The 23,814-nt window shown below is 50.7% G+C and overlaps 1 protein-coding gene across 5 annotated transcripts; it reads right to left on the bottom strand.

Moving 5' to 3' along the window:
- Nucleotides 1-23: 23 nt before the first annotated feature.
- Rpap1 (RNA polymerase II associated protein 1) lies at nucleotides 24-23,319 on the bottom strand. 5 transcript variants are annotated; one of them, XM_004861615.3, is made up of 25 exons: nucleotides 23,211-23,319; nucleotides 15,583-15,837; nucleotides 14,560-14,708; nucleotides 14,244-14,333; nucleotides 13,631-13,751; nucleotides 12,936-13,157; nucleotides 11,294-11,470; nucleotides 10,033-10,148; nucleotides 9,676-9,774; nucleotides 8,740-8,841; nucleotides 8,357-8,524; nucleotides 7,969-8,148; nucleotides 7,723-7,857; nucleotides 7,457-7,627; nucleotides 6,655-6,812; nucleotides 6,124-6,282; nucleotides 5,791-5,989; nucleotides 5,155-5,264; nucleotides 4,759-4,954; nucleotides 4,433-4,585; nucleotides 4,096-4,238; nucleotides 2,711-3,299; nucleotides 768-944; nucleotides 588-647; nucleotides 24-491 (listed from the first exon to the last, which is right to left on the bottom strand). In XM_004861615.3, exons 2-25 carry the CDS (start codon nucleotides 15,761-15,763, stop codon nucleotides 342-344), a joined length of 4,005 nt encoding a protein of 1,334 aa, XP_004861672.1. In that variant the 5' UTR covers nucleotides 15,764-15,837; nucleotides 23,211-23,319; the 3' UTR covers nucleotides 24-341. The 5 variants fall into 5 exon arrangements, with proteins under 5 accessions (XP_004861672.1, XP_004861671.1, XP_012933900.1 ...); XM_004861614.3 differs by having other exon boundaries at nucleotides 2,711-3,467; nucleotides 23,211-23,318; XM_013078446.3 differs by lacking the exon at nucleotides 23,211-23,319 and adding an exon at nucleotides 23,179-23,197 and having other exon boundaries at nucleotides 2,711-3,467.
- Nucleotides 23,320-23,814: the final 495 nt, after the last annotated feature.

Here is a 23,814-nt window from a genome sequence, read left to right as displayed (position 1 = left end):
TAAAAAAAGAATTTCCTTCAGCACAGCATTCAGATACCCTTTATTCCTTGCAGACCCTCCGAGTCCTCAGATCCTGAGCTCCAGGTATAGGATGGAAAGGAAAGGCTCATTCTGTCCATAAAACCTCAAACAGTGAATTTTTTTTTTTGTACCAGGAATTGAACTTAGGACCTTGTGCTTGCCAGGCAGGAGTGGTGCCACTGAGCTACATTCCTGGCCACAAACTGTGTTCTTAGCAGGGTGAGTCTTTTGGTCCTCTGTGCCTGCTTGCCCCAACGATGTGATGTCCTCTGGCAAGGCTGGGAAAGGAATCTATCCCTCCACCTGCAATCCCTGATACTCTAGGTCTCTGACACTGCATCCTGGAGCACCCCTGAGGCCAGTGTCTGGAGGTACTGCTGTCGCAGCAGGGGCAACTGGGAGTACAGCTCAAAGCCCTCTGGGAGGCTGGAGCTGGGAAGCTTGTAGTGGAGGAGATGCTGCCGGAGACCCTGAAGAGATGGAAGAAAGGTTATGAAATGGGAAGCGAGAGTATGTTCCCTGCCCCCAAGCCCTTTCATCTCCCACCTTCCTAGGCCCCTGCTTACCTTATCTGCCAGCAGCCATGTGTTCTGCAGCATGCTCCTTCGGGCAGCCTTCACCTCATCCTATGGGCACAAGGGAAAGGTGGCGTTAAGTCTAGGACTGGCACCACTGCTGGCCTTGCCTGACCTTTGCCTCCCCCCAACTGGCTCCGAAGCAGCTCAGTTCCTAGGAATGAAACTTACTGAGCTCTTTGGGTCCTGGGAGAAGATGAAGCTATTAACATGAGCCACAGCCACAGCATAGAGCACAGGGCACCAACATGGACGGAGTGCACCAATGACCAGCGCCCGGAAGTAGAGCTGAAGCAGGGCCAGATTATCTTCAGGAGGCCTTGTGTAGCACTCCAGGGACACAGGCAGCTGTGACAGAAGAAATGACTCATGAAGTGAAGGGCAGGGTGGGAGTGTGCAACACTGGACAACAAGGCAAACAACGGATGGTCACATGAGGGCAGAGACCAGGTCTAGCCATGCAGTAAGACATCCACTCTCTAGCACATGGACAAAGGCTAGCAGACCAAAGAGCTCTTGAGAATTGTTATTGCTTAGTACTTCTTGTTTAATAAACTTACAAAAAAAATTTTTTCAGTGGTAAGGGTCAAACCCAGGCTTTGTGCATGGTAGACAACCACTGTACCACTGAGCCATATCCCAACTTGTTTTTTACAGTTTTTACACTAAGTTGCCCAGGCTGGCCTTGAACTTGTGATCCTCCTGCCTCAGCCTCCTGAGTAGCTGGGATTACAGGAGTGCACTACAATGCAATGTTTTATTTATTAATGTATTTATTTATGGGGTTTTCTTTTTTTGGTACCAGGGATTGAACTCGGGTCCTCGCGCCTGGGGGTCTACTTATGGTTTTTTGAGACAAGATCTTGCTATAATGCCAAGGCTGGATTGGAACTTGCAATCCACCTGCCTCAACCTCCCAAGAGCTGAGATCACAAGCATGTGTCCCTGGGGCCAGCTGCAATATAATGCTCTTTATATTTCCTAAACATATTTTTTCTTTTTAGTTCTCTTTTTTTATAAGATACATTCACGTATGTGTATATTAAAATAGCTCTTTTAAAATCATCAGAATAAGTTATAAGTAAAATAAAAACCAAGGATTAAGAAGAAGAAAAGTAGAGGGCTGAGCATTTAGCTCAGTGGTGCCATGCCTGCCTGGCAAGTACAAGGTCCTGAGTTCGATCTCCTGGTACCAAGAAAAAAAAAAAAGTAGTAACTTTACAATTTATAATTTCTCTTTCTGTCTCTCTCACTAGTAGAGATTGAACCAGGTCCTCCACACTGAGCTACATAACCCATACCGAGCCCCCCCCGCTTTGGTATCGAACTCAGGTCCTTGCACTTCTACAGCAGGCCACAAAACCACTGAGCTAAATCCCTGGCCCTATTTTTGAGCCAAGATCTTCCTAAGCTGCTAAATCATCAAGGCTTGAACTTGCAATCTCTTTTTCCTTTGGTGCTAGGGATTAAACTGAAGGTCTTCACACTGAGCTACATCTCTGTCCCTTTTTTACATCTTTTTTTTTTTGGTACCAGGGATCGAACTCGGGTCCTTGCACTTGCGCAGCAGGCGGCAAAACCACTGAGCTAAACCCCCAGCCCCCTTTTTTACATCTTGAGACAAGCTTTCCTAAATTGCCCAGACTGGGCTTGAATTCACATTCTCCTGGCCCCGCCTCCCAGTGCTAGAATTAAAGGCATGTAACACCATGCCCAGCTGAGAAAATCTTTTCTGATCTACACTGTAGCACTTTACAGGCAAGAAACTAAGCCTTGTTAACAATAAAAAGTAATAAAGAGGGTTGGGAATATAATCTCGTGTGAAGGCCCTGGATTTATTCCCCTGTACTGCAAAAAAGAAAAAGAATACTTACTATATGCCATTTAAACCCTTTTCATGGATTCTCCTAACCCCCTCAAATCCCCCAAGAGGTAAGGTAAGGAACTTGAGGGCCAGGGATTTAGCTCAGTGGTTCTGCTGCCTGCCTTGCAAGTGCAAGGTCCGGAGTTTGATCCCCAGTACCCCCCCCAAAAAAGATTAGGAACTTCAGGCCCAGCACCCTTGGGTGCCCCACTGGAGGGTGCCTGTGGCAGGCCCTGCCGGGCTGAGGTACCTTGGTCAGAGGCAGGCCCAGAGCACGCAAGGCTCCCATGTGCTCCCCAAAGAGGGCGAGGCGCAGGGTGACACTGAACCGACGCTGCAGGGGAAGGAGGACCAGAGCTGCAAAGAGGTGGTCGCCAAAAGAGACAGCCTCAAAATGCTCCAGGAAGCTGGCATAGAGGTCAGGGAAAGACACAAGGCCAGGGAGCGGGCAGTCCAGGCGGAGGCTTGGCAGGACTTGCGGCCGACAGAGCTGGGCTAGGAGGGCTGCCACCAGATGCTGGATGGGGGTCTCTCGGAACAGCTCGCTGTCCACCAGGAACGTACACATGAGCCGTGCCAGGCGGGCAGCAGGGGGCACAGCCAGGAGGGCCTCAGGGCGCCAGCTCTCCAGAACAAGCACCCACTGCAGGACCCGCATGGCTGTCCCCACAGTGTTGGTGGGAGCAAGCCCCGAAGGAGCATCGGAAGCCTGGTGGTAGAGATGAATCAATGGCTGGAAGGGCCAGTCAGTGGGCAGCAGAGGCTCCTGAGGCGCAGGCAGCAGCAGGGTTGGGACTTGTTGTAGGTCCCCTCGGTACAAGGCCTGGGAAGCCAGCAAGCTGGCCCGGGCCAGTGAACAGTGGGTTAGGTAACAGCTTCGGATGCTGGGAAGGTCCTGGCAGGCCTGAGCTAAGAGAGCCCCTCGCCCACATGCAGGGTCCCCGCTGCTCCCCAAAGACAGCTGATCGGAGAAGTCAGCTGCCTCTGGACCTCCTGATGTGCTCTCTCTGCAACAGAACCCAAAAGTTAAAAGACAAGGGCTGGAACCCCAGTACCCAGAAGGCTACGCCAGCTCGGAGGGTTCCCAGCTTCCCAGAGCCTTCCGTTTTTTTAACTCAGTATTGGAGATTGAACTCAGAGCCGCATGCATGCTAGAGTCATATGCCCAGGTTCCCCAGAGGCTTCTAAATTCAGTCCTGTTTCTCTCCATCCCCTGATGACCTCCCATGCAATGCTGTGAAGTGGTTAAGAGGACAGACGGGGAACCCATACCCGCCCCATGTACAATGCACATAACTTCTCTGTGCTTGCTTCCTCGCAGTAAAGTCTGGACAGTGACAGTCCCTTTGACCTCATGGCACACCCAGGAGGACACACACTCAGTAACTAATGATGCCTCTAGCTGGTTTATATGCCACTTTTTACCTACAGATTTGCACTGAAGTCTCATGATCATTCTCTGGTGTGTGAACCTCATCTTCACTTTACTAATGAGGACACAGGAGCTCAGACAGGTTACATATAAGTCATGAAAAGAAAGGGAAGCCTAGGTCCCCTGCCTCCAAATCAGGCTACTCTGCCAACAACTGTAACAGCACTGGAAGGGCTGGGGTGATGCCCCAAACCTGCACTCACGGGAGGAACTCCAGCCGGAACACACAGCTCTGCAGCAGCTCCTGGGCGAGGTGCTCACTCCCAGGCAGCAACCGGCTCAGCAGGGCCAAGGCCACGGCATGATGGAGAGCAGCACCTTTGGCTGGCCCTGGCTGGAATGTTGCCTGTGGACAGGAGGGAGGGTGTTACCAGTGCAGGGAGGGCAGGGTGCAGGGAAGAGGGCAGAGAAGAGGGAGAAGCCAACACAGGCAGAAGGCACAGACCCAGGGCGTGTCTGCAACACAGGAAGGGCTGCCGGGCCTGGCAGAGAAACAGGAAGGCTAACAGGGAAGGAAGGACCTACAGACAGGGGACCTACCGCTTTCTGGGTCAGGGAGAGTGCCAGGTATTGCAGGTGGTGCTCGTGGCGCAGGGCCCATGCAGAGAAGGGCGTGAGGTGTGGGGCAGGGCCAGGAGCCACACACTGGCGGAAATAGTTCTCGAGTCCTGGGGCAACCAGTACAGCAGCCAGCTGAGGGAAAGCAAGTTTGTTCAGATCCAGGAATTGACTGATGCCTTCTGGGGTCCCCAGGTGGCTATGCCACCAGACAGACAAATGGGTGCTGGCAGCGAGGTCTCCCCACTTTCTTTCTGATGCCTGCCACCCTGTCCCCAACTGGTCACTACCTGGCATCCAGAGCTTACCTGGCCACAGAGCCCCTTGTGGATCCGAGCCAGGGTGTTGAAGAGACAGAGAAGGGCAGTGAGGAACGGGAAGGGTGAGGCTGACCCGGCCAGGCTGAGTGGGGGGCAGCCTCCCACACAGCCAAGCGACACGAGGCTGGGGAGAGCTTCAGGGGCAGGAGCACAGGACAGTGGGTTGCAGAGAGGGGAGCAGAGCCTGCAGGCAGAATGCAGAAGCTGAGGGGCTCTCACCTGGTGTGCACCAGGCTGGAAAAGGCCTGGGCACGGCTGTGTAGGCCAGTCCCTGCTACCCACGAGGGACTCAGGCTTCCCTAGGCCTCTGGGGGCTGCACTCTGGAAAGGGCCAAGGAAATAGACCTCCCCCGCCTTCCCCGGCTATACACACCCAGAGCCTACCTAAGGGAATCCCACAGGCTGCCCAGAGAGGGCTCGCCCAGCAGTGGCTGCAGCAGCTCCTCCAACAGGCGCTCCATGTCCTGAAGCCAGTCTTCAGGGCACAAGCTCCGCTGAGGACCAAGGGAACCACTGAGCCGATGGATGGCCCAGGCATCTATGCTCCTGACCCTGTGTTCCCAGGTCCCCCTTCCACTCCAAGAGCCCAGCGATCAGTTTGGGGGCTTCTGCAGTCTGACTCTTGTGAGGGTCAGACGCCCCTGACGCTGCCCCATGCCCAGTGTCTAGATGGGGCTGAAGAGAGCATGAAGACTATAGGAGAGCTGAGCTGCTGCCTGAATGTCTCTGTCCCCAGCAACACAGCTTCATGGAAGCTCCACTGTGATGTGGAGGTGGGAGCGAGAGGTCAGGTAGGAGCAAGGGTGAAGGAAGGCGGGGGCTCAGGGTAGCCTGGTGGTCCAGTACTTGCCTAGCATGTATGAGGCCCTGGGTTTCACCCACAGAGACAGCAACAAAGAGGTGGGGGGTAAGGAAAGGTGGGGGCAAGGAGGCAGGAGTGGAAGTGGCCACAGAGAGGGCAGGGGTGTGGGAAGCACAGGGCAGGGCAGGGCCAGGGCCAGGGAGGCAGGCAGCACTCACCTGCTGGCTCCAGGCCTGGTAGTAGGCACTGAGGAACAGCAGGCAGGCAGTGGGCACTGGGCCCAGGGTGCGCCATCTCTCAGGTCTAGGCAGCAACTTCAAAGTCTGCCTCAAACATGGCTCTACTAGAAGCTGGAGTCCAGATACCTGCGTCCAAGTGACTGAGGAAGGGGTGGCCGATGGGGTCTCAGCAGATCCGCTGCAGGAGTACCAAGGGCAGGTGAGGAGGCAGCTGCCTCACTCCAGCCAAGCCCAGGCACCTCTCCCCTGGGAGGCACATTCCCACCTGTCCTGGCAATGCCTGCCCTGCAGGCAGGTCAGGGCTTGACCTACCTGTGGGGCTCAGCAGGGCTGCTGCCAGCCGCCAAGGTCAGCTGGGTGAGGAGAGTGAGCAGTGCAGCCACCCGCTGCATGGACAGGGCCCGTGGGGGGTGGGTGCTGAGCTCTGCAGGCACGGCCTGCAAGGCCTGCATGAGCACTGGGTACAGCTTCCTAGGGAAGATTGGTGACTGTCATAGCATGCAGGGAGATGGAGGCACAAGGAACAGACCCAGCCCCACCCAGGGACTTGCAGTTTGGAGGAGGATGAGGATGAAGAAGATCCCAGGGCTGGCACTGAAAAATGGGAAGGATGCAGCCCTTGGAGGCTGCCTGCAACAGGGGACTTGTACCTGGTGTCACCAAGATGCCAGTGTTTTTGTGCACAGAATGTAGTTAAACCCAGGTTGATGCCTCTTCCCCAGCTGGCCCTGACCCGCACTGCTCTCCTGCTCTCACCCCCAGTAGCATGCCCGCTTCCACATTCCCAGCTTCCCTCCAAGCTGGGGGCCGTGAGTGAGGCTGAGATGTCAGGTCTCTCCTCACCTGTAAAGGTCACCACCCTGGCCATAGGAGGCGGCCACGGCCCACAGACGCAGGGCCTCTGTGCTCAGTGTCTCTGCTTCCTCTGGGGGCAAGGACAGTTCTTGGGGAGCCTCAGCTATGAAGCGGCACAGGCGGCTTCGGAGATCAAAGCTGCTCAGCTGGGGAGGGGGAGAGTTGGGGTTCAGGGTCAGATGGAGTCACAAATTCAACGAGCATCAGGTTCTTTCACTAAGGAAACTGGCTCAACTTGGCCTGTTCCAAGCCTTGGTGGTGCCACAGGGTTACAGCTCTGAGGAGGGGTGAAACCATCTTCCTCTCTTCTAAATGAACTACTTTGGAGGGTGCTGAGAATTGAACTCAGAGCTGCCCTCTTCAGCAGGCACTTGCTAGGAACTTTTCCTAGGCTGTCTGGCCACGGCTGATGAGTGCCTGTATGTGGTTCTTCTGATCCGGTCCAGGACAGATGAGACCAGATAGGCAGGCCTACAGGATGGACCAGGCTGCAGGGAACCTGCTTCCTGTCTGGTGGTTTCTAGTATTTCTAAAAAACAACCAGACTAGTGCCGAGTGTGGTGGTGCATGCCTGTGATTCCAGCACTCAGGAAGCTAAGGCAGGAGGATCATCGCAAGTTCAAGGCCAGCCTGGCCTACATGGCAAGACTGTCTCAAATAAAAAATTACATAAATAACCAACCAACCAGACCGAAGAGGAAGAGCTGGCCACCCAGAGTTCAGGGCCCCTGGCCAGCTTCCAACCCAGTCCTGTCTTGTGACCCTATCCCTTGTCCTATGTCCTACTCACCAGCCGGGCAGCAATGTTCCTACCAGCTGAAGCCAGGACTCGAAGTAGCTTCATGGCAGCAGCACAGGGTACTTTGTGTAGACTGGGGGTAGGTCCCACCCCCACAGGGGACCAGTTGGTGGGCAGGAACTCTCGAACTATGGTCTCTATGAGCCGTGGGCATTCCAGTACCTGTGGGGATCAGGAGGAACAGAGGAGGTAGGAAGGCAGAGAGAAAGGCCAGGCTCTGATATACTCTGTGCTCATCCCTGGTCTCCTCTCCTCACCCTTGTGGCTGACTCCAGGGAATGCCGGGCCAGGCGGATGAGCACAGCCAGGATGTCAAGGACCACAGCGGGGCCTGGGTAGGTCACCTCTAGTACATAGCGCAGCCGAGGCAGCAGGTTGGTAGCCAGGAGCCCCTGGGGGTTGAGAGAAAAACCCACTGCCAAATGCAGGGGAGCCCTGATATCCCTCCCTGCCCAAAATGCTTGCCCACTGAGTCTGGGATGGAAAAGAAGCCTCCCTTCTACCTTGATGACATCATGTCGTGCCAGGTCAGGAGGAGGACGGCTTCCTTCCTCAGGGCTCTTCTTTGCTCTGTCTGCTGGAGGCTTTTCATCCTCATCCTGATCTTCCTTGTTCTCCCAGCTGGGCATCAGAGGAAAGACCAACACTCCATGGTACCAAGAGAAGGTGCTGTCCAGGAGCTCCTGTCAGAGGACAAAGGCAGGGCAGAAAGGGGCAGGAAGTCAGTCCAGAGGTAGAGTGAAAACCTTTAGGAAAGCACAGAAAGGCAAGGTTTCCCACTGTTGCACCTTTAGGAGAAGGTAAGCCTGCCATCCCATACTCCAGTCTGCCCACAAAGCTGTGGCATGGGGGACGCCCAGCATGAGGAGCAGGGTCCTATCCCTGTGGTACCTCATCTCCAGGTGCCACCAGCAGAACCTGTAGAGCTCGGATGGCAGCTGCGATGACCCCATCTACTCTGTCGTCCAGAGAGAAGCGCAACAGGAACAGGAAACCAGCGTCCAAAAGGAGGTGTAAGACACTGCCCGCTAGGCTATCCCCAAACTCACCAGCCTGGGCCTTGGGGCAGGAGGATAAAAGCTTGCTGAAGATGTTCAAGTCACATAAAATCTTTGCCAGCCCATGACCCTGTGCTTGCCCTGCTCCCAGCCTGACCCACAGACAACTAGCATATGGGTTCATGCCAGGGGAAGGGGAAGGAGGTAGGGAAGCCTCAGGTTGAGAGGCCAGGGTGTGGGATGGGTTTGGACAGACCAGGCCAGAAGTCCACTTACTCTGCCAATGACCTGGGACAACACATGCAGTGCTAACACTCGCTGCTGAGACACCTGGCTTCGGGTCAGGTGGAACAGCTCCTGTAAGGAGTAACCTGCTCTCTGAAGCAGGAACCGAAAGTCAAAAGGAGGCAAGAGGCAGGACAGTGAGCCAGAAGTACACAGCAAGATGCCAGGGAAAGACAAGGTAAGTAAATGCTATCCCTTGTCCCTGCTCTCCATGGGGCCTCAAGTTGGTAAAGAAAACATGACATGTATACGTGCACCATGGCATAAGGCAGATGGGGGAAGGTAGCAATCGATTTTTAATTTGCAACTGAAGGACAGGAAGGATGTGGACCTGGAAAAATGACCTGGTCTCATGGACAGGCAGTCCCAATGTAGCAAGGGTGCAGGGTTTCCCTGGACTGAGCCTCGGGGGTCTCTGAGCACGGGGCGGGGGGGCAGCAGAGTGAGTGGTCCAGCAGGAGTGAAGGAGGCAGGGCCGGAGGGTTGGCAGTGTCAGCCTGTGGAAGCACTGTCTTGCCAAGCTGAGGAGCTAGGACCTTGTTTCTCAGGCAGAGGGGAGCCAGGAAACTTGCTGAGGCAAGGTGTGGCCTGAGCTGGGCCAGAGAAAATCAGTGTGGCAGCCCAGGAAGGATGGAATGTCCTGAGGAAAACCAAGGAGGGCCTGGCAACTCAGCAGACACCAGGGGGTAAGGCCACGGTCCAGGAGCACCGGGGCAGGTGATGGAGCGGACTGGCAGGTTTTAGGACTGACCAGAATGTGCGTAGCAGAGGAGAAAAATTCTGAGCCTAAGAAAAAGAAACTGAAGGGGCAGCAAGGCCATGAGATGGAATGGGGCACACAGACCACAGCTGGCCGGGGCGCTGCTCCACATGGTCGGCAGAGGCTCCTCCCGAGGGCTGCCCAGTCCTCCCAGCCCCAGGCCTCACCTCTGCCTCTTCTCCATGGTGGTGCAGGCCCAGGTGGGTGGGAAGGTCCACATCCGGGGCCAGGAGCTCTCCTCGAAGACTGAATCGGGCCTGCATTTTCTAAGGGAAAGAGAAGGAAGACTGGGCTAGGGGCCACAGCAACTTCCTCTTACCCGCTGCTCACCTGGAGTCCCAGGCCTCTCAGGACCTAGGTCCTGACTGTCAGTGGAAACAGACTTCTCTGGCAGTAAGGGCCAGGCAAGGTTAGGGTGAGAGCAAAGCAGAGGTGTTTCTCAGGCTCAGGGAACAAGGGCCTGGGTGCCGGGTGCAAGAGCCGCAGTGCCACTTCCACCCCGTAGGCCAGCAGGCTGTGCTCACTTCCTGCGTCTGCTGCCGCCGGACTAGGGGCAGGTCCTGGGTCCAGTGCAGCTTCTCCTGCTCAATAGCGTCCATGTGCAGCCATTCCTTGTGGGGGGCCACGGGAAGTTTCAGAGCTGGGAAAATGGAAGCATGACGGACTTCCCTGAGGGGCCTAGCCAGCAGACAGCAGCTGCCACAGCCCTGTGCTGCCGGACCCCTCGGTGGGGTAAGCGAGGCTTGGGAACAGGAACTCCTGAGCACCGGGTGAAGATCGGAACTACGGCAGACCCAGCCAGTTCTGGCTCTAGCCCTCTGCTGACTGCAAGGATTTCTGGGAGAGATAGAAGAAAGGATGAGAGCAGAGGAGAGGAAGAACTGAGGAAGAAGACTACAGATACAGGGAAAGCACAGGTCCCCACTCTCAGTAGCAACCCCTTGGAGAAACAGGGGAGAGGAGACGAGGGCGGCCAGTGCGCTGCTGCAGGGGCCAGGACACACGAACAGCTCCCCACAGCATCCTCTTGGTTCTTCAGCCCTGCCCCCAGCCAACCTGCCTGGCTGGCCCTGGATGCCTCCAGAGCAGGAGGCTCCGGGCTGTTGTAATTTAATTTCTTCCTTTGTTAATCCTAATGAAACAATCTAGTTTCTGGGAAATGAGTGTTTCCGCTGGCCTCTGGTTGAGATCTGGCATATTCATAAACCCCCCAGCCGCTTCCTCTCCCGTGCCCTGGCCCTGGTAGCTCCCAACATCTCCGAGAAGAGGCAGAAGGAACAGAGGAGTGGAGACGGAGAGCTGGGCAAGTGCAGCAGGGCAGGGAGAGGGTCTGGTCGGAGAGGGAGCCTCAGCCATCATCAGGGAAAAGAAGTAGCAACAGGACAAGCAAACAGGAAGCAGGTGCAGGAAGATGTGCGTAGCAATTGAAGACCAATTTGAGCCAACTTTTAAAGGCACTAACGGGGCCAGGGATTTAGCTCAGTGGTTCCAGCGCGTGCCTCACAAGCGCAAGGTCCCAAGTTCGATCCCCGGTACCCAAACAAACAACAACAAAAAAACAAAAGTAGCACTTTTAGGGCCGGGGATTTAGCTCAGTGGTTTCAGCTGCCTGCTGTGCAAGCACAAGTGACCCGAGTTCGATCCCCAGTACCAAAAAAAAAGGCACTAATGAAGATTAACAGTCCTTGTCGTAGGGCAGACCTTTCTTCTCCACCCCCAAGGGCTAAGGGAAGGAACACTTTTCTCTACTTTTATAAACAAAAATATGGTCATTGTCCTCCAAACCTGGGGCTCCTGGCTGCAGCTCATTGTCCTGCCTGGGGTCACTGGCAGATGCTGACACAATGGGCTCCTCTTGGGTCACAGGAGCCAAGGGTCCTCCTGGCGTCTGCTCCTCAATGACCTCTCCTGCTTGCTCCTGGGTGTGGCTGTGAGATCTCAAGAAGGCAACCGTGCTGGGGTCTAAAGCGGAGGGAGGGGACAGTGAGGGAGGGCCGACCTCCAGGCCTATGGCCTGGTGCCTTCAAGAGCAGCCTGCTTCTGGGTGCCAGGACTGGACAAGCTACTTCACAGCCCTGGCCTGACCCTGGGCACTCCTGTTGCCTTTCCAGGACTGCCTTCTTATATTGTAGAGTCGCTGGAGTCTAACCACCCTCCTTCCCTCTGCCCCAGGTTCCTGTGCTTGGCACCAGGTCACAGGTCAAAAATAACTGGCTGTGGGCCAGGGATTTAGCTCAGTGGTGCCGCCGCCTGCCTCACAAGTGCAAGGTCCTAAGTTGGATCCCTGGTACCAAAAAAAAAAAAAAAAAAAAAAAAAAGTGGCTGTGGCATAACTGAATGAATATTGACTAAGGCCAAAGCAAAGTCATTTAGAGAAATGATTTCCGTTATCTTCCCTCCGCTAATTTATGCACGTTTACAAAAATCTAGTATGTATTGTATAGGTGTAAGATACATAGCAGTCAACAAGATTGACTGTGTGTCTAGAAACTAGAAATTAGGAGAGAGTTGACAGAAACCAGGAGGGAAGTGTGGCACTGTAGTGTCAAATAGCAGAACATATTGTAGTTACACTTAGACCAGTGGTGGCGAAGCTGTGGAACGCTTGACGCAGTAGACACACAGAGTTCTATCAGCATGTGAGCCAAGTCACCCCAGCAGCTGACCATCGGCTTACAGTTGTTTTTTTCCTAAGGTAAAACCTCAGTATGCAGGTTTAATTGCAGCGTTGACACTTTGCAATAAATAAGTGGGTTTTGGGTTGCAGTTTAGGCACTTAGTCACTAAAAGGTTCGCCATTACTGCACTAGACTATGACTATAATAAAGCATGTGTGTGCTATACCAGATAGGAGAGGAATACACAGCACAATGGTTAAGAGTAGCTGGCCATGGTGGTGCATGCCTGTAATCCCAACTACTCAAGAGGCTGAGGTAGGAGTTCAAGGCCAGGCTGGGATATACAGCAAGTTTAAGCCAAGTTTGGACTACAGAGTAAGACCCTGTCTCACCCCCTGCCCGCCAAAACAAACCAAAAACAAAAATAGGTGGGGCCCAGGACACCAGACAGAAATCTGGGTCGAGTCCTATTTATGTTTTAAATCTGGCCTGTAGGACTGGGGTTATAACTCACTGGTAAAGTGGTTTCCTAGGATGTGCAAGGCTCTGGGTTTGATCCCCAGCACTCCAAAACATGAATGAAGTAAATCCAGTCCATGCTCCTTACCAGCTGTGTAGGCTGGGGGGAATTTCTTAAAGTTTTAAACTGCAGGTTCAAATGAAGTTATTTCTCCCTCCCTCACAGGAGTGGTTTTTCAGGACAAAATAGGAGACTATTAAATCCCCCTGCAGTGCAGGGCACTCAGTGAGCCTTCCCACTATGCAACAGTCTCACCCGACCCAGCCTACAGGAAAGCCAAGCACCGTACCAAGCTGGGCCAACAACTGCTGCTGCTCCTGCAGGATCTCCTCTGGAGCCATGGCTTGCAGTCTTGCTACATTCTCTTCATGGATGGTCTGGGCTTCCTGCTCGGCCTTGTGGCCACTGAGCCCCTTTCCTGTGACCAGATGGGGCCCCTGGAAACTGTGGCTGCTCCCCAGAAGCCGAGTAACCTGGTCCCCTGGAGCAGGTGCCTCACAGGTCACAGCACCTGGAAAAAGTGTATGATCAGTCTCCCTGATCTGCTTTCCTGGCTGGGATGGACTCTGAGGCCTCTTCCGGGAGGCTGTTAGCCCTGGAGACAGGACATGAGGCATCTTGGGGTGGGAACAGCTGCTATACTCACTTCCTCTAGGACAGGAAAAGCTTTCCCTCAGAAGCATCCCAATTTCTGACTCTTCTGTTGGATAGCTAGGCAGCCATCTCCCAGTGTTCTTCCAGTAGTAACTGACAGCATTCAAGGAAATCTGGCCTATGTATTTAGTTTCTGCCAGACACTTCTACTCCCATCTTTTTCTTTTCAAGTTACATATGTCTGCCCCTCCCTGTACCTGAGACCCAAAGTACTCCGAGTGGAATGGGAACACGGGACGACTTTCTCTTGAGACAACAGCTCGAATGCTCCTCCCTTTTGAGGCAGCAAAGGATGTATATCCACAGGGGACCCTATGATTGAGTCCTCACCCTCTGATGGGTCCGGGTTGGGGATGGCTTCCACAGAGGATGGGGCCCTGCTCTCAGATCCCCTCCTGGCTGCAATCTCCTGGGCAAAGAGGCTCCTCTTACCAGATGCTGCTGGCTTCCCCTATGGGGCAAAAAGAAAACCCAGTGATCATGCTCATTCCCCACTCTACCTCAACTCCCTTTACTCTGGTCTCTGGAACACAGACACAGAAGAGGCTCTGTCCAATCCCCAGGGCCCACAGCCCTAGTTTCCAGAAAAAACCAGGGCTCCACAGAAACACAGGGCTGAGGCAGGAGGACTGCTGTGAGTTCGAGGCCAGCCTGCACTACTGTACATAGTAAGTTCAGGGTTAGCCTAAATTAAATTTTGAGAACTTGTCTCAAAAAATCAAGAGAAAAAACTTAAAAATAAAAATGGAGGGCCGGGGATTTAGCTCAGTGGTTTCACTGCCTGCTGTGCAAGCGCAAGGACCCGAGTTCGATCCCCAGTACCAAATAAATAAATAAATAAAATAAAATAAAATAAAAATGGAGTGGCTCATCATTAATAAAACTATCCGGATGAGACTACATGACTTTCCTCTAAGCACTGCTTAAGGTTACTCCAGCCCACCTGTTTCTCTCTTGAGCAATGGAACACAGCAGGGAAAGCTACGCCACTGGGCACAGGCAGTGTCACCGCCACTGACCTTGTATCTCGTTCCTGTGGCAACAAAGCACAAAGCAGTGTGGATACAGACTTCTCTGACCAGCAGCCCATCCCCAGGCTCAGTTCCCATCCTGAGAACCTCGCTGAAGGGGGTCACAAACACACCCTGTATGAAGTAACAGGCGTTCTAACCCAGCCTAGTGAGATGGGGAAGTCTGCCTTTACCCTCCTCCCTGGCTGCCCCCAATGTCTTGCCCCACTCAGCCAGGGTGAGACGCACAATAATCTTGGTCAAGACAGCAGTGATATGCTGGTCATGTCTGCTCAACCTCTCCTCAGCGTCCTCATCTGCAGGCAGGGCTGGGTCAGAGGTGGGCCTGACTTGCTTTGGGGGAGCAGGAACCAAAGCTGGGGGCAAATCTGGGAGATCTGAAAGAAAGAAATCTCAGATGTGAGATTGCTCATGCCTTCCCAGAAAGATGCTGTTATGGCTCTTATCCAGATGTCTCCTTAAAGCCTCATGTAGTCATAACTGGAGCTTTTGGAGGTAGCTGGATCTAGAGTGTGTGATGCTGGGATTGATTCATGGTTTGATGCTAGGATGAAGGGTGCCCCACCTGGCTATGAGTGCTACCTACCCAAGTAGCCTGGACAGAATATAAGGAACAGAAAGAGGGCTACTATGGTTGCTGCTTGACGCTTGCTGCTTTTGTTGCCTTCTGCCTGCCATGAGCTGTTTCTCCTCTGTCATGCCAAGCTGCCTTGGAGCCAGCCAACCATCAACCTCTACAAACTGTGAGCTACAATAAACCTTCCCTCTTTTCAATGTTGAATATTTTTTCTCAGCAACAAGAAAAGTAAGAGGGCTGGGGATTTAGCTCAGTGGTTTTGCCGCTTGCTGCGCAAACGCAAGGACTCGAGTTAGATTCCCAGTACCAAAAAAAAAAAAAAAAAAAAAAAAAGAAGAGGGACATTGAAGGCTTGAGGGTGAGGGCAAAGGGAAAAAGGCAGCTGCTGTGGGGCCTTGGCTCAAGCTGTGTCACCATGGATAAGATATTTAACTTTGGGCTGGGGATTCAGTTCAGTGACACTGCGCCTGCCTTGTAAACACTGAGTTTGATCCCCGTACCAAAAAAAAAAAAAAAAGACATTTAACCTTTCTGAGCCTTGGTTTCTTCATCTATGAAATGGGACTGCAGCAACAGAGTCTGAAATGATAGGGCTGAACCTGGCCACCTCAGAATGAGAGAGTCCCTGAGGCTGCCCCGTTTCCCTTTCCACCCTCAAGCGTGCAGATGCTCACCGTCCAGCATTACCACATCCCGACGGTCCTGCTGTGGAGGCTGATCTGAGTTAGTGGTGCCACCTCTCCTGCTGCCTTTCTTCACCAACTGCACTGCTGGGGCAGCACCAGTGGTGAGAAACTGACTCTGGAAGCGCAGCAGGTCCACCTCAGACTCCCCTGGCTTTGGTCGTGACAGCATCTTGACACTCCGAACTTCCCAGGTGAGACTTCTTCAGGCACTGCTTCCCCAAGGAGACTTCCTCTCATTCAACCCTAAGAGCAGTAAAGACAATGGCCCTTCTGCTACTGAGCCCTGATTCTCTTTATTATGCATCAGGAGGATCCTCTTTTCTGTCAGTTCACATGGACTCATTCCTTCCTGCATTCCTTCCCTCTTCAGTCTTCCCTGGGCCATCAGCCTAGCAAAACTATCTATAGCCAACTCAGATAATTTACAATCTCAGAAACACCCAACAGGTGAAGAAAATGCCATCAGGGCCCAGGGTAAATTGTCAGAACAGAGAATGGTGATTCCATCAAATTGGAGAGAACATGGACTGAAGGTATTCATATTAAGAACCAGGGGCCGCAGATCAATACATAAAATCATTTGTATGTCTACATATTAACTAAGAACAACCAGGAAATGGAATTAAGAAAACAATGTCATTAGCCAGATGTGATGATGCACAACCCTAATCCCAGCTACTTAAAGGGCTGAGGCAAAAGGGTCAAAAGTTTAACACCAGCCTGGACAACTTTGCCAAAGCCTGTCTCAAAGTAAAATTTTAAAAAGGGTTGGGGGGTGGTAGAGCACTTCTCTAGCATGCATAAGACCCTGGGTTTAATCACCAAGACAGAAAAAAAAAACCCCAAACAGGCATCGTGGGGCATGGCTGTAATCCTAGCACCCAGGAGGGTAAGGCAGGAGGATTGCTCCAAGTTCAAGGCCAGCCTGGGCTACATAGTGAGTTCAAGGCCAGCCTGAATTAGAGAGTGAGACCTTGTCTCAAAATAGACACATACATACATAGAAAAAAAAGAAAACATTTCATTTACAATAGCATCAAAAAGGATAAAATATGTCAGAGTAAATTAAACCAAAGAATTACAAGATTTGCCCACTCAAAAAAATAAAACTGCTGGGTATAGTGGTACATGCCTATAATCCCAGCACTCAGGAGGCTGAGACAGGAGAATCACACAAGCACAAGGCCAGCCTGGGCTACAAAGTGAGACTCTGTCTCAAGCCCCACCCTCCCCCAAAAACCCCTATAAAACAGTTACACCTGGTGGTACACTTCAGCAATCCCAGCACTCAGGAGGCTGAGGCTGGAGGATTGTCTAGAAGAGTTTGAGGCCAGCCTGGGCTACATGGTGAGATTCTGTCTCAAAAACAAAAACAAGGGGCCGGGGATTTAGCTCAGTGGTTCTGGCACCTGCCTCGCAAGCACAAGGTCCCAAGTTTGATCCCCAGTACCAAAAAACAAAACAAAACAAAACAAAAAAATAGGGCCGGGGATTTAGCTCAGTGGTTCTGCTACCTGCCTTCCAAGCACAAGGTCCCGAGTTCGATCTCCGGTACCAAGAAAAAAAAAGGGGGGGGGGGATAGTCAGGTGTGGTGACAGAAGCCTGTGATCCTGGCCCTCTGGGAGGCTAAGACAGGAGAATCACAAGTTTGAGCTCCGTGTGGGCAACTTAGCAACTTTTTTTTGTCTCCAAAAAAAAAGACCTTGTCTCAAAATAAAAAAACAATAAAGGGGCTGGGGATGTAGCTCAGTGCAAAGGCCCAATGTTCAATCTCCAGTAATAAACATACTCAGGGCTGGGGATTTAGCTTAGTGGAACCGTGACTGCCTCGCAAGTGCAAGGTCCTGAGTTCAATCCCCTGGTACCAAAAACCCAAAAAGTGAGCAGTGCAAACAAACACACATACACAACAGGTTGATTTTCTTTTTGGTCCTTTGAGACAGGGTCCTGCTAGGCAGCTCAGACTGGCCTTGAAGTCACTATACAGTGCAGGCTGTCCTTGAACTCATGGTGATCCTCCAGCCTCAGCCTCCCAAGTACTAGGATTACAGGCATGCTTTCATATGGCAATGCAAGAGACCCAGACTAGCCCAAAAAATTCTTGAAAAGGAACAAAGTTAGAGGGCTCACATTTCCCAATTTCAGAATTTATTCAAAGCTATTTATTTATTTATAGACAGGCTCTCACTATAGCCCAAGCAGGCCTTGAACTCACTATGTAGCCCAGGGTGCCCTCAAAATCACGGCAATCCTTCTGCTGCCTCCAGAGCGTTGGGGGACTACAGGCGTGAGCCACCACGCTCAACTACAAAGCTATTTTAATCAGGAGTGTGTATGTCTAGCCTAGAGACATGTATTCTATTGCATTTAGGGTCAACTGAGTTTTTACTAACGATGGTAAGATTTTCAAATGAGGGAAGAATAATATTTTTGACAAGTGGCGCAGGGACATGTAGATATGTACGTGCAAAGAATGATGTTGGACTCTACCTTACACAGAAACTAACACAAAATGGACCAAAGGCCTAAATACAAGAGCTGGAGGGCTGAGGATTTAGCTCAGTGGTGCCGCACCTGCCTCGAACGTGCAAGGTCCTGCGTTCAACATCCGGTACCAAAAAAAAGAAAGCTGGAATGATAGCACTCTCAGAAACACAGGTGTATAAATCTTCATGTCTCTTAGACTAGGCAACAGTTTCTTAGATATGACCCACACCAAAGATAACCAAAAACAAGATCAATAAACTGGACTTCATCAAAATTAAAAATGCTTGTATGCCAAATGTCATTATTAAGAAAATGAAAGGAAAATTTACAAAATAGAAAATATTTTCCAATTATATAACTGATAATGGACCTGTATCCAAAATATATAAAGACCCTTATAACTCATCAACTGAAAGACAATTCAATTGTAAAATAGGCAGAGAATTTCAATAGGTATTTCACCAAAGGAGATACACAAATGGCCAATAAGCACACAAAAGGATGTAGATCATTAGTAATCATGGAAACAAAAAAAGGAAACCACATGCTTGGGTGTATTTAGCCTCAACTACTGTGGAGGCTGAGGTAGGAGGATTGCTTGAACACAATGTTAGAGACTAGCCTGGGCAACATTAAAAAAAAAAAAATAGCCCAGAAAATCAAAACCACAATGTGGGCTGGAGGGTGTAGCTCAGTAAAGTACTGTGCTTGGCAGAGCTGAGAGATGCCCTAGGTTCAATCCCCAGACTGACATACAAACAACAACCACACACCACTAGAATGAGCTGACACTTCACACCCACTAGGAAGGTTATAATTAAATATAAATAAAAGGGAAAATTTAAAAATAGCAAGTGTTGGCTAGGATGTGGAGAAACTGGCACCCTCATAATTCTTGGTGGGAATGTAAAATAGTGCAGTCACTATGGGAAACAATTTGGCAGATCCTCAAAAAGTTAAACAAAGAGCTACCATATGACACAGCAATTCAACTGGGATCTGCCCAAGAAAAGGGAAAATGTGTTTGCTAAAAAAGCATGTGGATAAATGTTCAAAACAGTCTTGTTCATAATAGTTAAGAAGTGGAAATAATATAAATGTCCATCAAATGATGAATGGTTCAACAAAACTCTATATAATGGAATATAATGTGCAAATAAAAAGGAATGAAAGACAGGTATGGTCGCAAATTACTGTAATCTCAAAACTTGGGAGGCTGAGGCAGCAAGATCACTGCAAGTTTGAGGTCAGCCTCGGGTACACAGTGAGTGTAAGGCCAGCATGGACTACATAGCAAGATACTGTCTCAAAAAATCCAAACAGGGCTGGGGATTTAGCTCAGTGGTTCCGCCACCTGCCTTGCAAGCTCAATGTCCCGAGTTCAATCCCTGGTACCAAAAAAAAAAAAATTGTAAGTAAAAGAAGCCAGTCACAAAGGACCTTATGATGTACAATTCTGGTTTTTTGTTTGTTTTGGGGGGTTTTTGTTTGTTTTTTGAAACACGGCCTTGATATGTAGTCTAGGCTGACCCTGAACTCACTCTGTAGCCCAGGCTGTCCTCAAACTCTGAAATCCTCCTGCCTCAGCCTCCCCAGTGCTGGGACTACAGGCATGCACCACCATGTCCAGCTCTAAAATGGTGAATTTTGGGCTGGGGATTTAGCTCAGTGCTTCTGCCACCTGCCTCGAAAGCAGAAGGACCCAAGTTTGATCCTGGTACTTACTAAATAAATAAGTAAATAAATAAAATGGTGAATTTTATGGTGTATGAATTACATCTTAATTAAAATAACAAAAAATCAGGGCTGGGGATTTAGCTCAGTGGCACTGCCCCGCCTTGCAACTGCAAGGTCCTGAGTTCGATCCCCAGTACCAAAAAAAGCCACTTGGGCTAACCAAACAAGAAATGTCTCCCAGCTGGCTCACTAGTTTGGAATACCTGAGTTAAATGTCAGTAACAGAATCATCATTATTACACTAACATTCATTGAGTATTTAGTATATGCCACATGATGCTGTAAGCACTTTTTAAACATTCATTCATTTAATCCTCACAACTGTGTAAGTTAGCTGGGCATGGTGGGACACATGCCTGTAATCCCAGCACTTGGGAGGCAGAGGCAGGAGGACTGCTTGCAGTCCAAGGGCCCCCTGGGCTACACAGTGAGTTCAGGGCCAGCCTGAACTACAAAGCGAGACCCTGTCTCAAAAAACAAAACCAAAACAAAACATAAGTTATACTTATTTATATTTGCTAGCTGAGGAAGGAGCGGTGCTGAGAAGTTAAACCATTTGCCCATGGTCTTAGAGTTAGTAAGCAGTAAAGACCAGGATTCAATTCCAGAGTCATTCCATGGTTTTTTTTTTTCCTGGTACCAGGAATCAAACTCAGGACCTTGTGTTTGCCAGGCAGGCACAGTGCCACTGAGCTACATCCCCGGCCCCAGGCCCACATTCCAGGCTCTTAACCACTATGTTCTGCTGCCTAGTTCGTCGTGATACCTGTGCATCTTTGAAGTCTGGAATAGTATGTGGGAAGGGACTCAGTAGTACCATAAAGAAACCCCGGGGCCGGGGATTTAGCTCAGTGGTTCCACTGCCTGCCCCTCAAGCGCAAGGACCCAAGTTCGATCCTCAGTACCAAAAAAAAAAAAACTCCTGCTGGGCATGATGGCACATGCCTGCACTGTGGAGGCTGGGGCAGGAGGATCTCAAATTTGAGGCCAACTTGGGCTACATAGCAAGACCTTGGTTTTGTTTGTTTGTTTGTTGAGACAGGGTTTCCCCAAGTAGTTCCAGCTGGCCTTGAACTCACTATACAGCCCAGGCTGGCCTTGAACTTGTGGCGATCCTCCTGCCTCCACATCGTAAGAGCTGGGATTACAGGCATGCACCATCACTCCTGGCCAAGATTTTGTTTTTGGGGTTTTTTTTTTTGGTACCGGGGATTGAACTTGGGTCCTTGCACTTGCACAGTAGGTGATGAAACCACTGAGCTAAATCCCTGGCCCCCAAGATCTTGTTTTAAAGAAGAAAAAAAAATTCCAGACACTGCTCAATATTCCCTCAGGAGAAAAATCAACCCTCACTGAAAACCACCAAATTAGACCTTTAAAAATAAGCCAAGGTTCTGCTGCCTGCCTTGAAAGCACAAGGACCAGAGTTCGATCCCCGGTACCAAAAAAACAAAACAAAACAAAAAGCCAGGCTCCAGCCTGAAGGGAAGCTGAGCAAAAGTGTAAATGCAGGGAATAAACATGGTACTTGGGAAAACTCAATGAAGTTCGCTACCTCCAAAAGCTTCAGGAGGGTAAGGCACAGGAAGACAAGGCTGACTAATAGGAATAATACAAGTGCTGAGCAACACATTTCCTTACTCTTTTTCTTAATCCAGGTCTAGGCAGGATCAGATTTTTTTTTTTTTTTAAACAAGTTCTCACTATTTCAGGCTAGCCTTGAACTCACAGGGAACCTCCTGCCTCAGCCTCTCAAGTGCTGGGATTACAGGCCTGCACCACCACACCTGGCCAGGGTAAGACCTAATAATTGGGCCAGTATTAAAAACACACTGGCTAACAGGTGCAGAAATGTCAAAATCACCACAGGAGGGTGTGGCTTTAAGAACAGCACTAAAGCCTTGTATTTAGCTCAGTGCGCTGGGGATTTAGCTCAATGGTGCAGCGCCCGACTCATAAGCGCAAGGTCCTCAGTTCGGAACAGTACCAAAGATAGTTTTTGAAAGTTTACTCTGGGTAGAGTGGTGTAAAAGAGGCTACAAATATAAAGAAATGGGGCTGGGGGTTTAGTTCAGTGGTGCCGCCTGCCTCGCAAGCAAGGTCCTGAGTTCGATCTCCGGTACCAAATAAAAAGAAAAGAAGAAATGAAGGTAAAATCCACCTTCTAGGCTCAATATCTGGGGAGACAGATCAAGCCAAAATACTCTTTTTTTTTTTGGTACCGGGGATCGAACTTGGGTCCTTACGCTTTCGAGGCAGATGGTGGAACCACTGAGCTAAATCCCCAGCCCAAAATACTAACTCTTAATACTTCCCTTCATTCTCTCTCCCCCTATAAACCAAGAAAATCCAAATATCTGCAGCTTAAACTACATTTCCCAGGTTGCAGAAGTCTTTGTTCAAATGATGCATCCAAATATGGGTGGAGGGATATGATAACCATACATACACATTAAAAATGCAGTATCAGGCTGGGTATTTAGCTCAGTGGTGCCGCTGCCTGCCTCGCAAGCACAAGATCCCAAGTTCGATCCCCGGTACCAAAAAAACAAAACCCAAAACCAGTACCAATGACCAAAGAATCATATAGAAAATTAGTGCTGCAGGATTTCAGAGGTGGGAAAAATTTCTAAAGGTTAAAAACAGGGCTAAATATTGAGGTGGGCCATAATGCACATTACAAAGAGAGTCTGGGTGGTTATGAGCATCAGCTTTGAAATCAAGAGACTGAGATTAAATACCAGCTCCACTATTTATTAGCTGTGCAAATTGGGCAAGTCATGTAAGTTAACCCAAGTCCAGTTTCCAAAAGTGTAAAACGTTAATAACAGGTCCTACAGAATAAGACTTTTGTGGACTTAAATGATTGTGCACGCACAGTGCCTACCATAGTGACTGTTATATATATAAATAAGCCTCAGTAAAGGATATCAATGACTTTAGTCTTCGGTAAAGCCATAGGGTAGATTTGCCCAGAACCAATTTGTGCTGGCAGCGATAACATCTTGAAGCACAATAAGGACGGTTCCTAGTGAATAATTCTCAGGCAACGTATCGCTAACAACATATCGCCATTATCTTCTCGGATTGCCTCTTTGCATCCTACCCTTTAGAGCCATATTCAGCCGCCTCAAGTCGGCTCCTGTGACTGTCCGTAGGGCTCTAGTAGAGTCCTGGACCACTGTGCCAGCCACTGGCAATCACTCAATCTCAGCCTTTGCTGCCCGCGAATAAAGCGCTAAGAGCGAGATCTACACCCTGGAAGGCGCCACAGCCATTCTGTATGCACCAAAGACCCTCACGAAGGTTACAGCAAAGGAACCAAACATCTCCGTCCCTGTGTCCCCTGCCCGAGTCACCTGAAGTTCATCCCACAAGCCCAGGAACCTACGTGCTAGGTGTCACCTGGGCGCCGCCATCTTGGCCCTCAATGCCGCACTTTCCGCCCTGACAGACTTCCGTTTCCGCCGCGCAGCCCCACCCACCACTCGCAGACTGGGCCGGAAATTCCAGTTTTGCAGCTCAGGGTCGCGCGCTCTCTCGAGCTCGAAGCTTCGCGGTTTGCAGTACAGTATCTTCCTCTGCGACAGCTCTACCGACCCTCGGGGCACACCTGTTGCACAACACCTGTGGCAGAAGCGAAGATTCCTCAGACGTCCCCCTGCCCACAAAATCACATCTGTGTTCCAGCACTGGTTCCCACAAGGTGACCTCCACAGTGTGTTAGTGCATGAAGAAGAAGATAACCGTGAAAAAGTCCCAAGAAAGCAACACTGCTTGAGAGCACTGCGGGAATGGCGATGGTGAGAAGAGAGAAGAAAGTACCCTTGTCAACAAGTTGGCTCCTTCCCAGTCTGCCCTTTGCTCATGCCAGTCTCCCTTTAGAAGTCCTCCCTCTCTTCCTTCCCACAAGGAAAAGGTCTTTATCTCCTTTACGGACTAGCTGGAGACACCTCTAAAACCTTTGCTAACCAGATGTGCTCCCTGAACTTGGA

The sequence above is a fragment of the Heterocephalus glaber genome, unplaced genomic scaffold, assembly GCF_053883595.1.
Source record: "Heterocephalus glaber isolate CG9 unplaced genomic scaffold, H.glaber_assembly_v1.0 deba00000809, whole genome shotgun sequence".
Taxonomy (NCBI): Eukaryota; Metazoa; Chordata; class Mammalia; order Rodentia; family Bathyergidae; genus Heterocephalus; species Heterocephalus glaber.
This window is presented reverse-complemented; position numbering and strand designations above follow the sequence as displayed.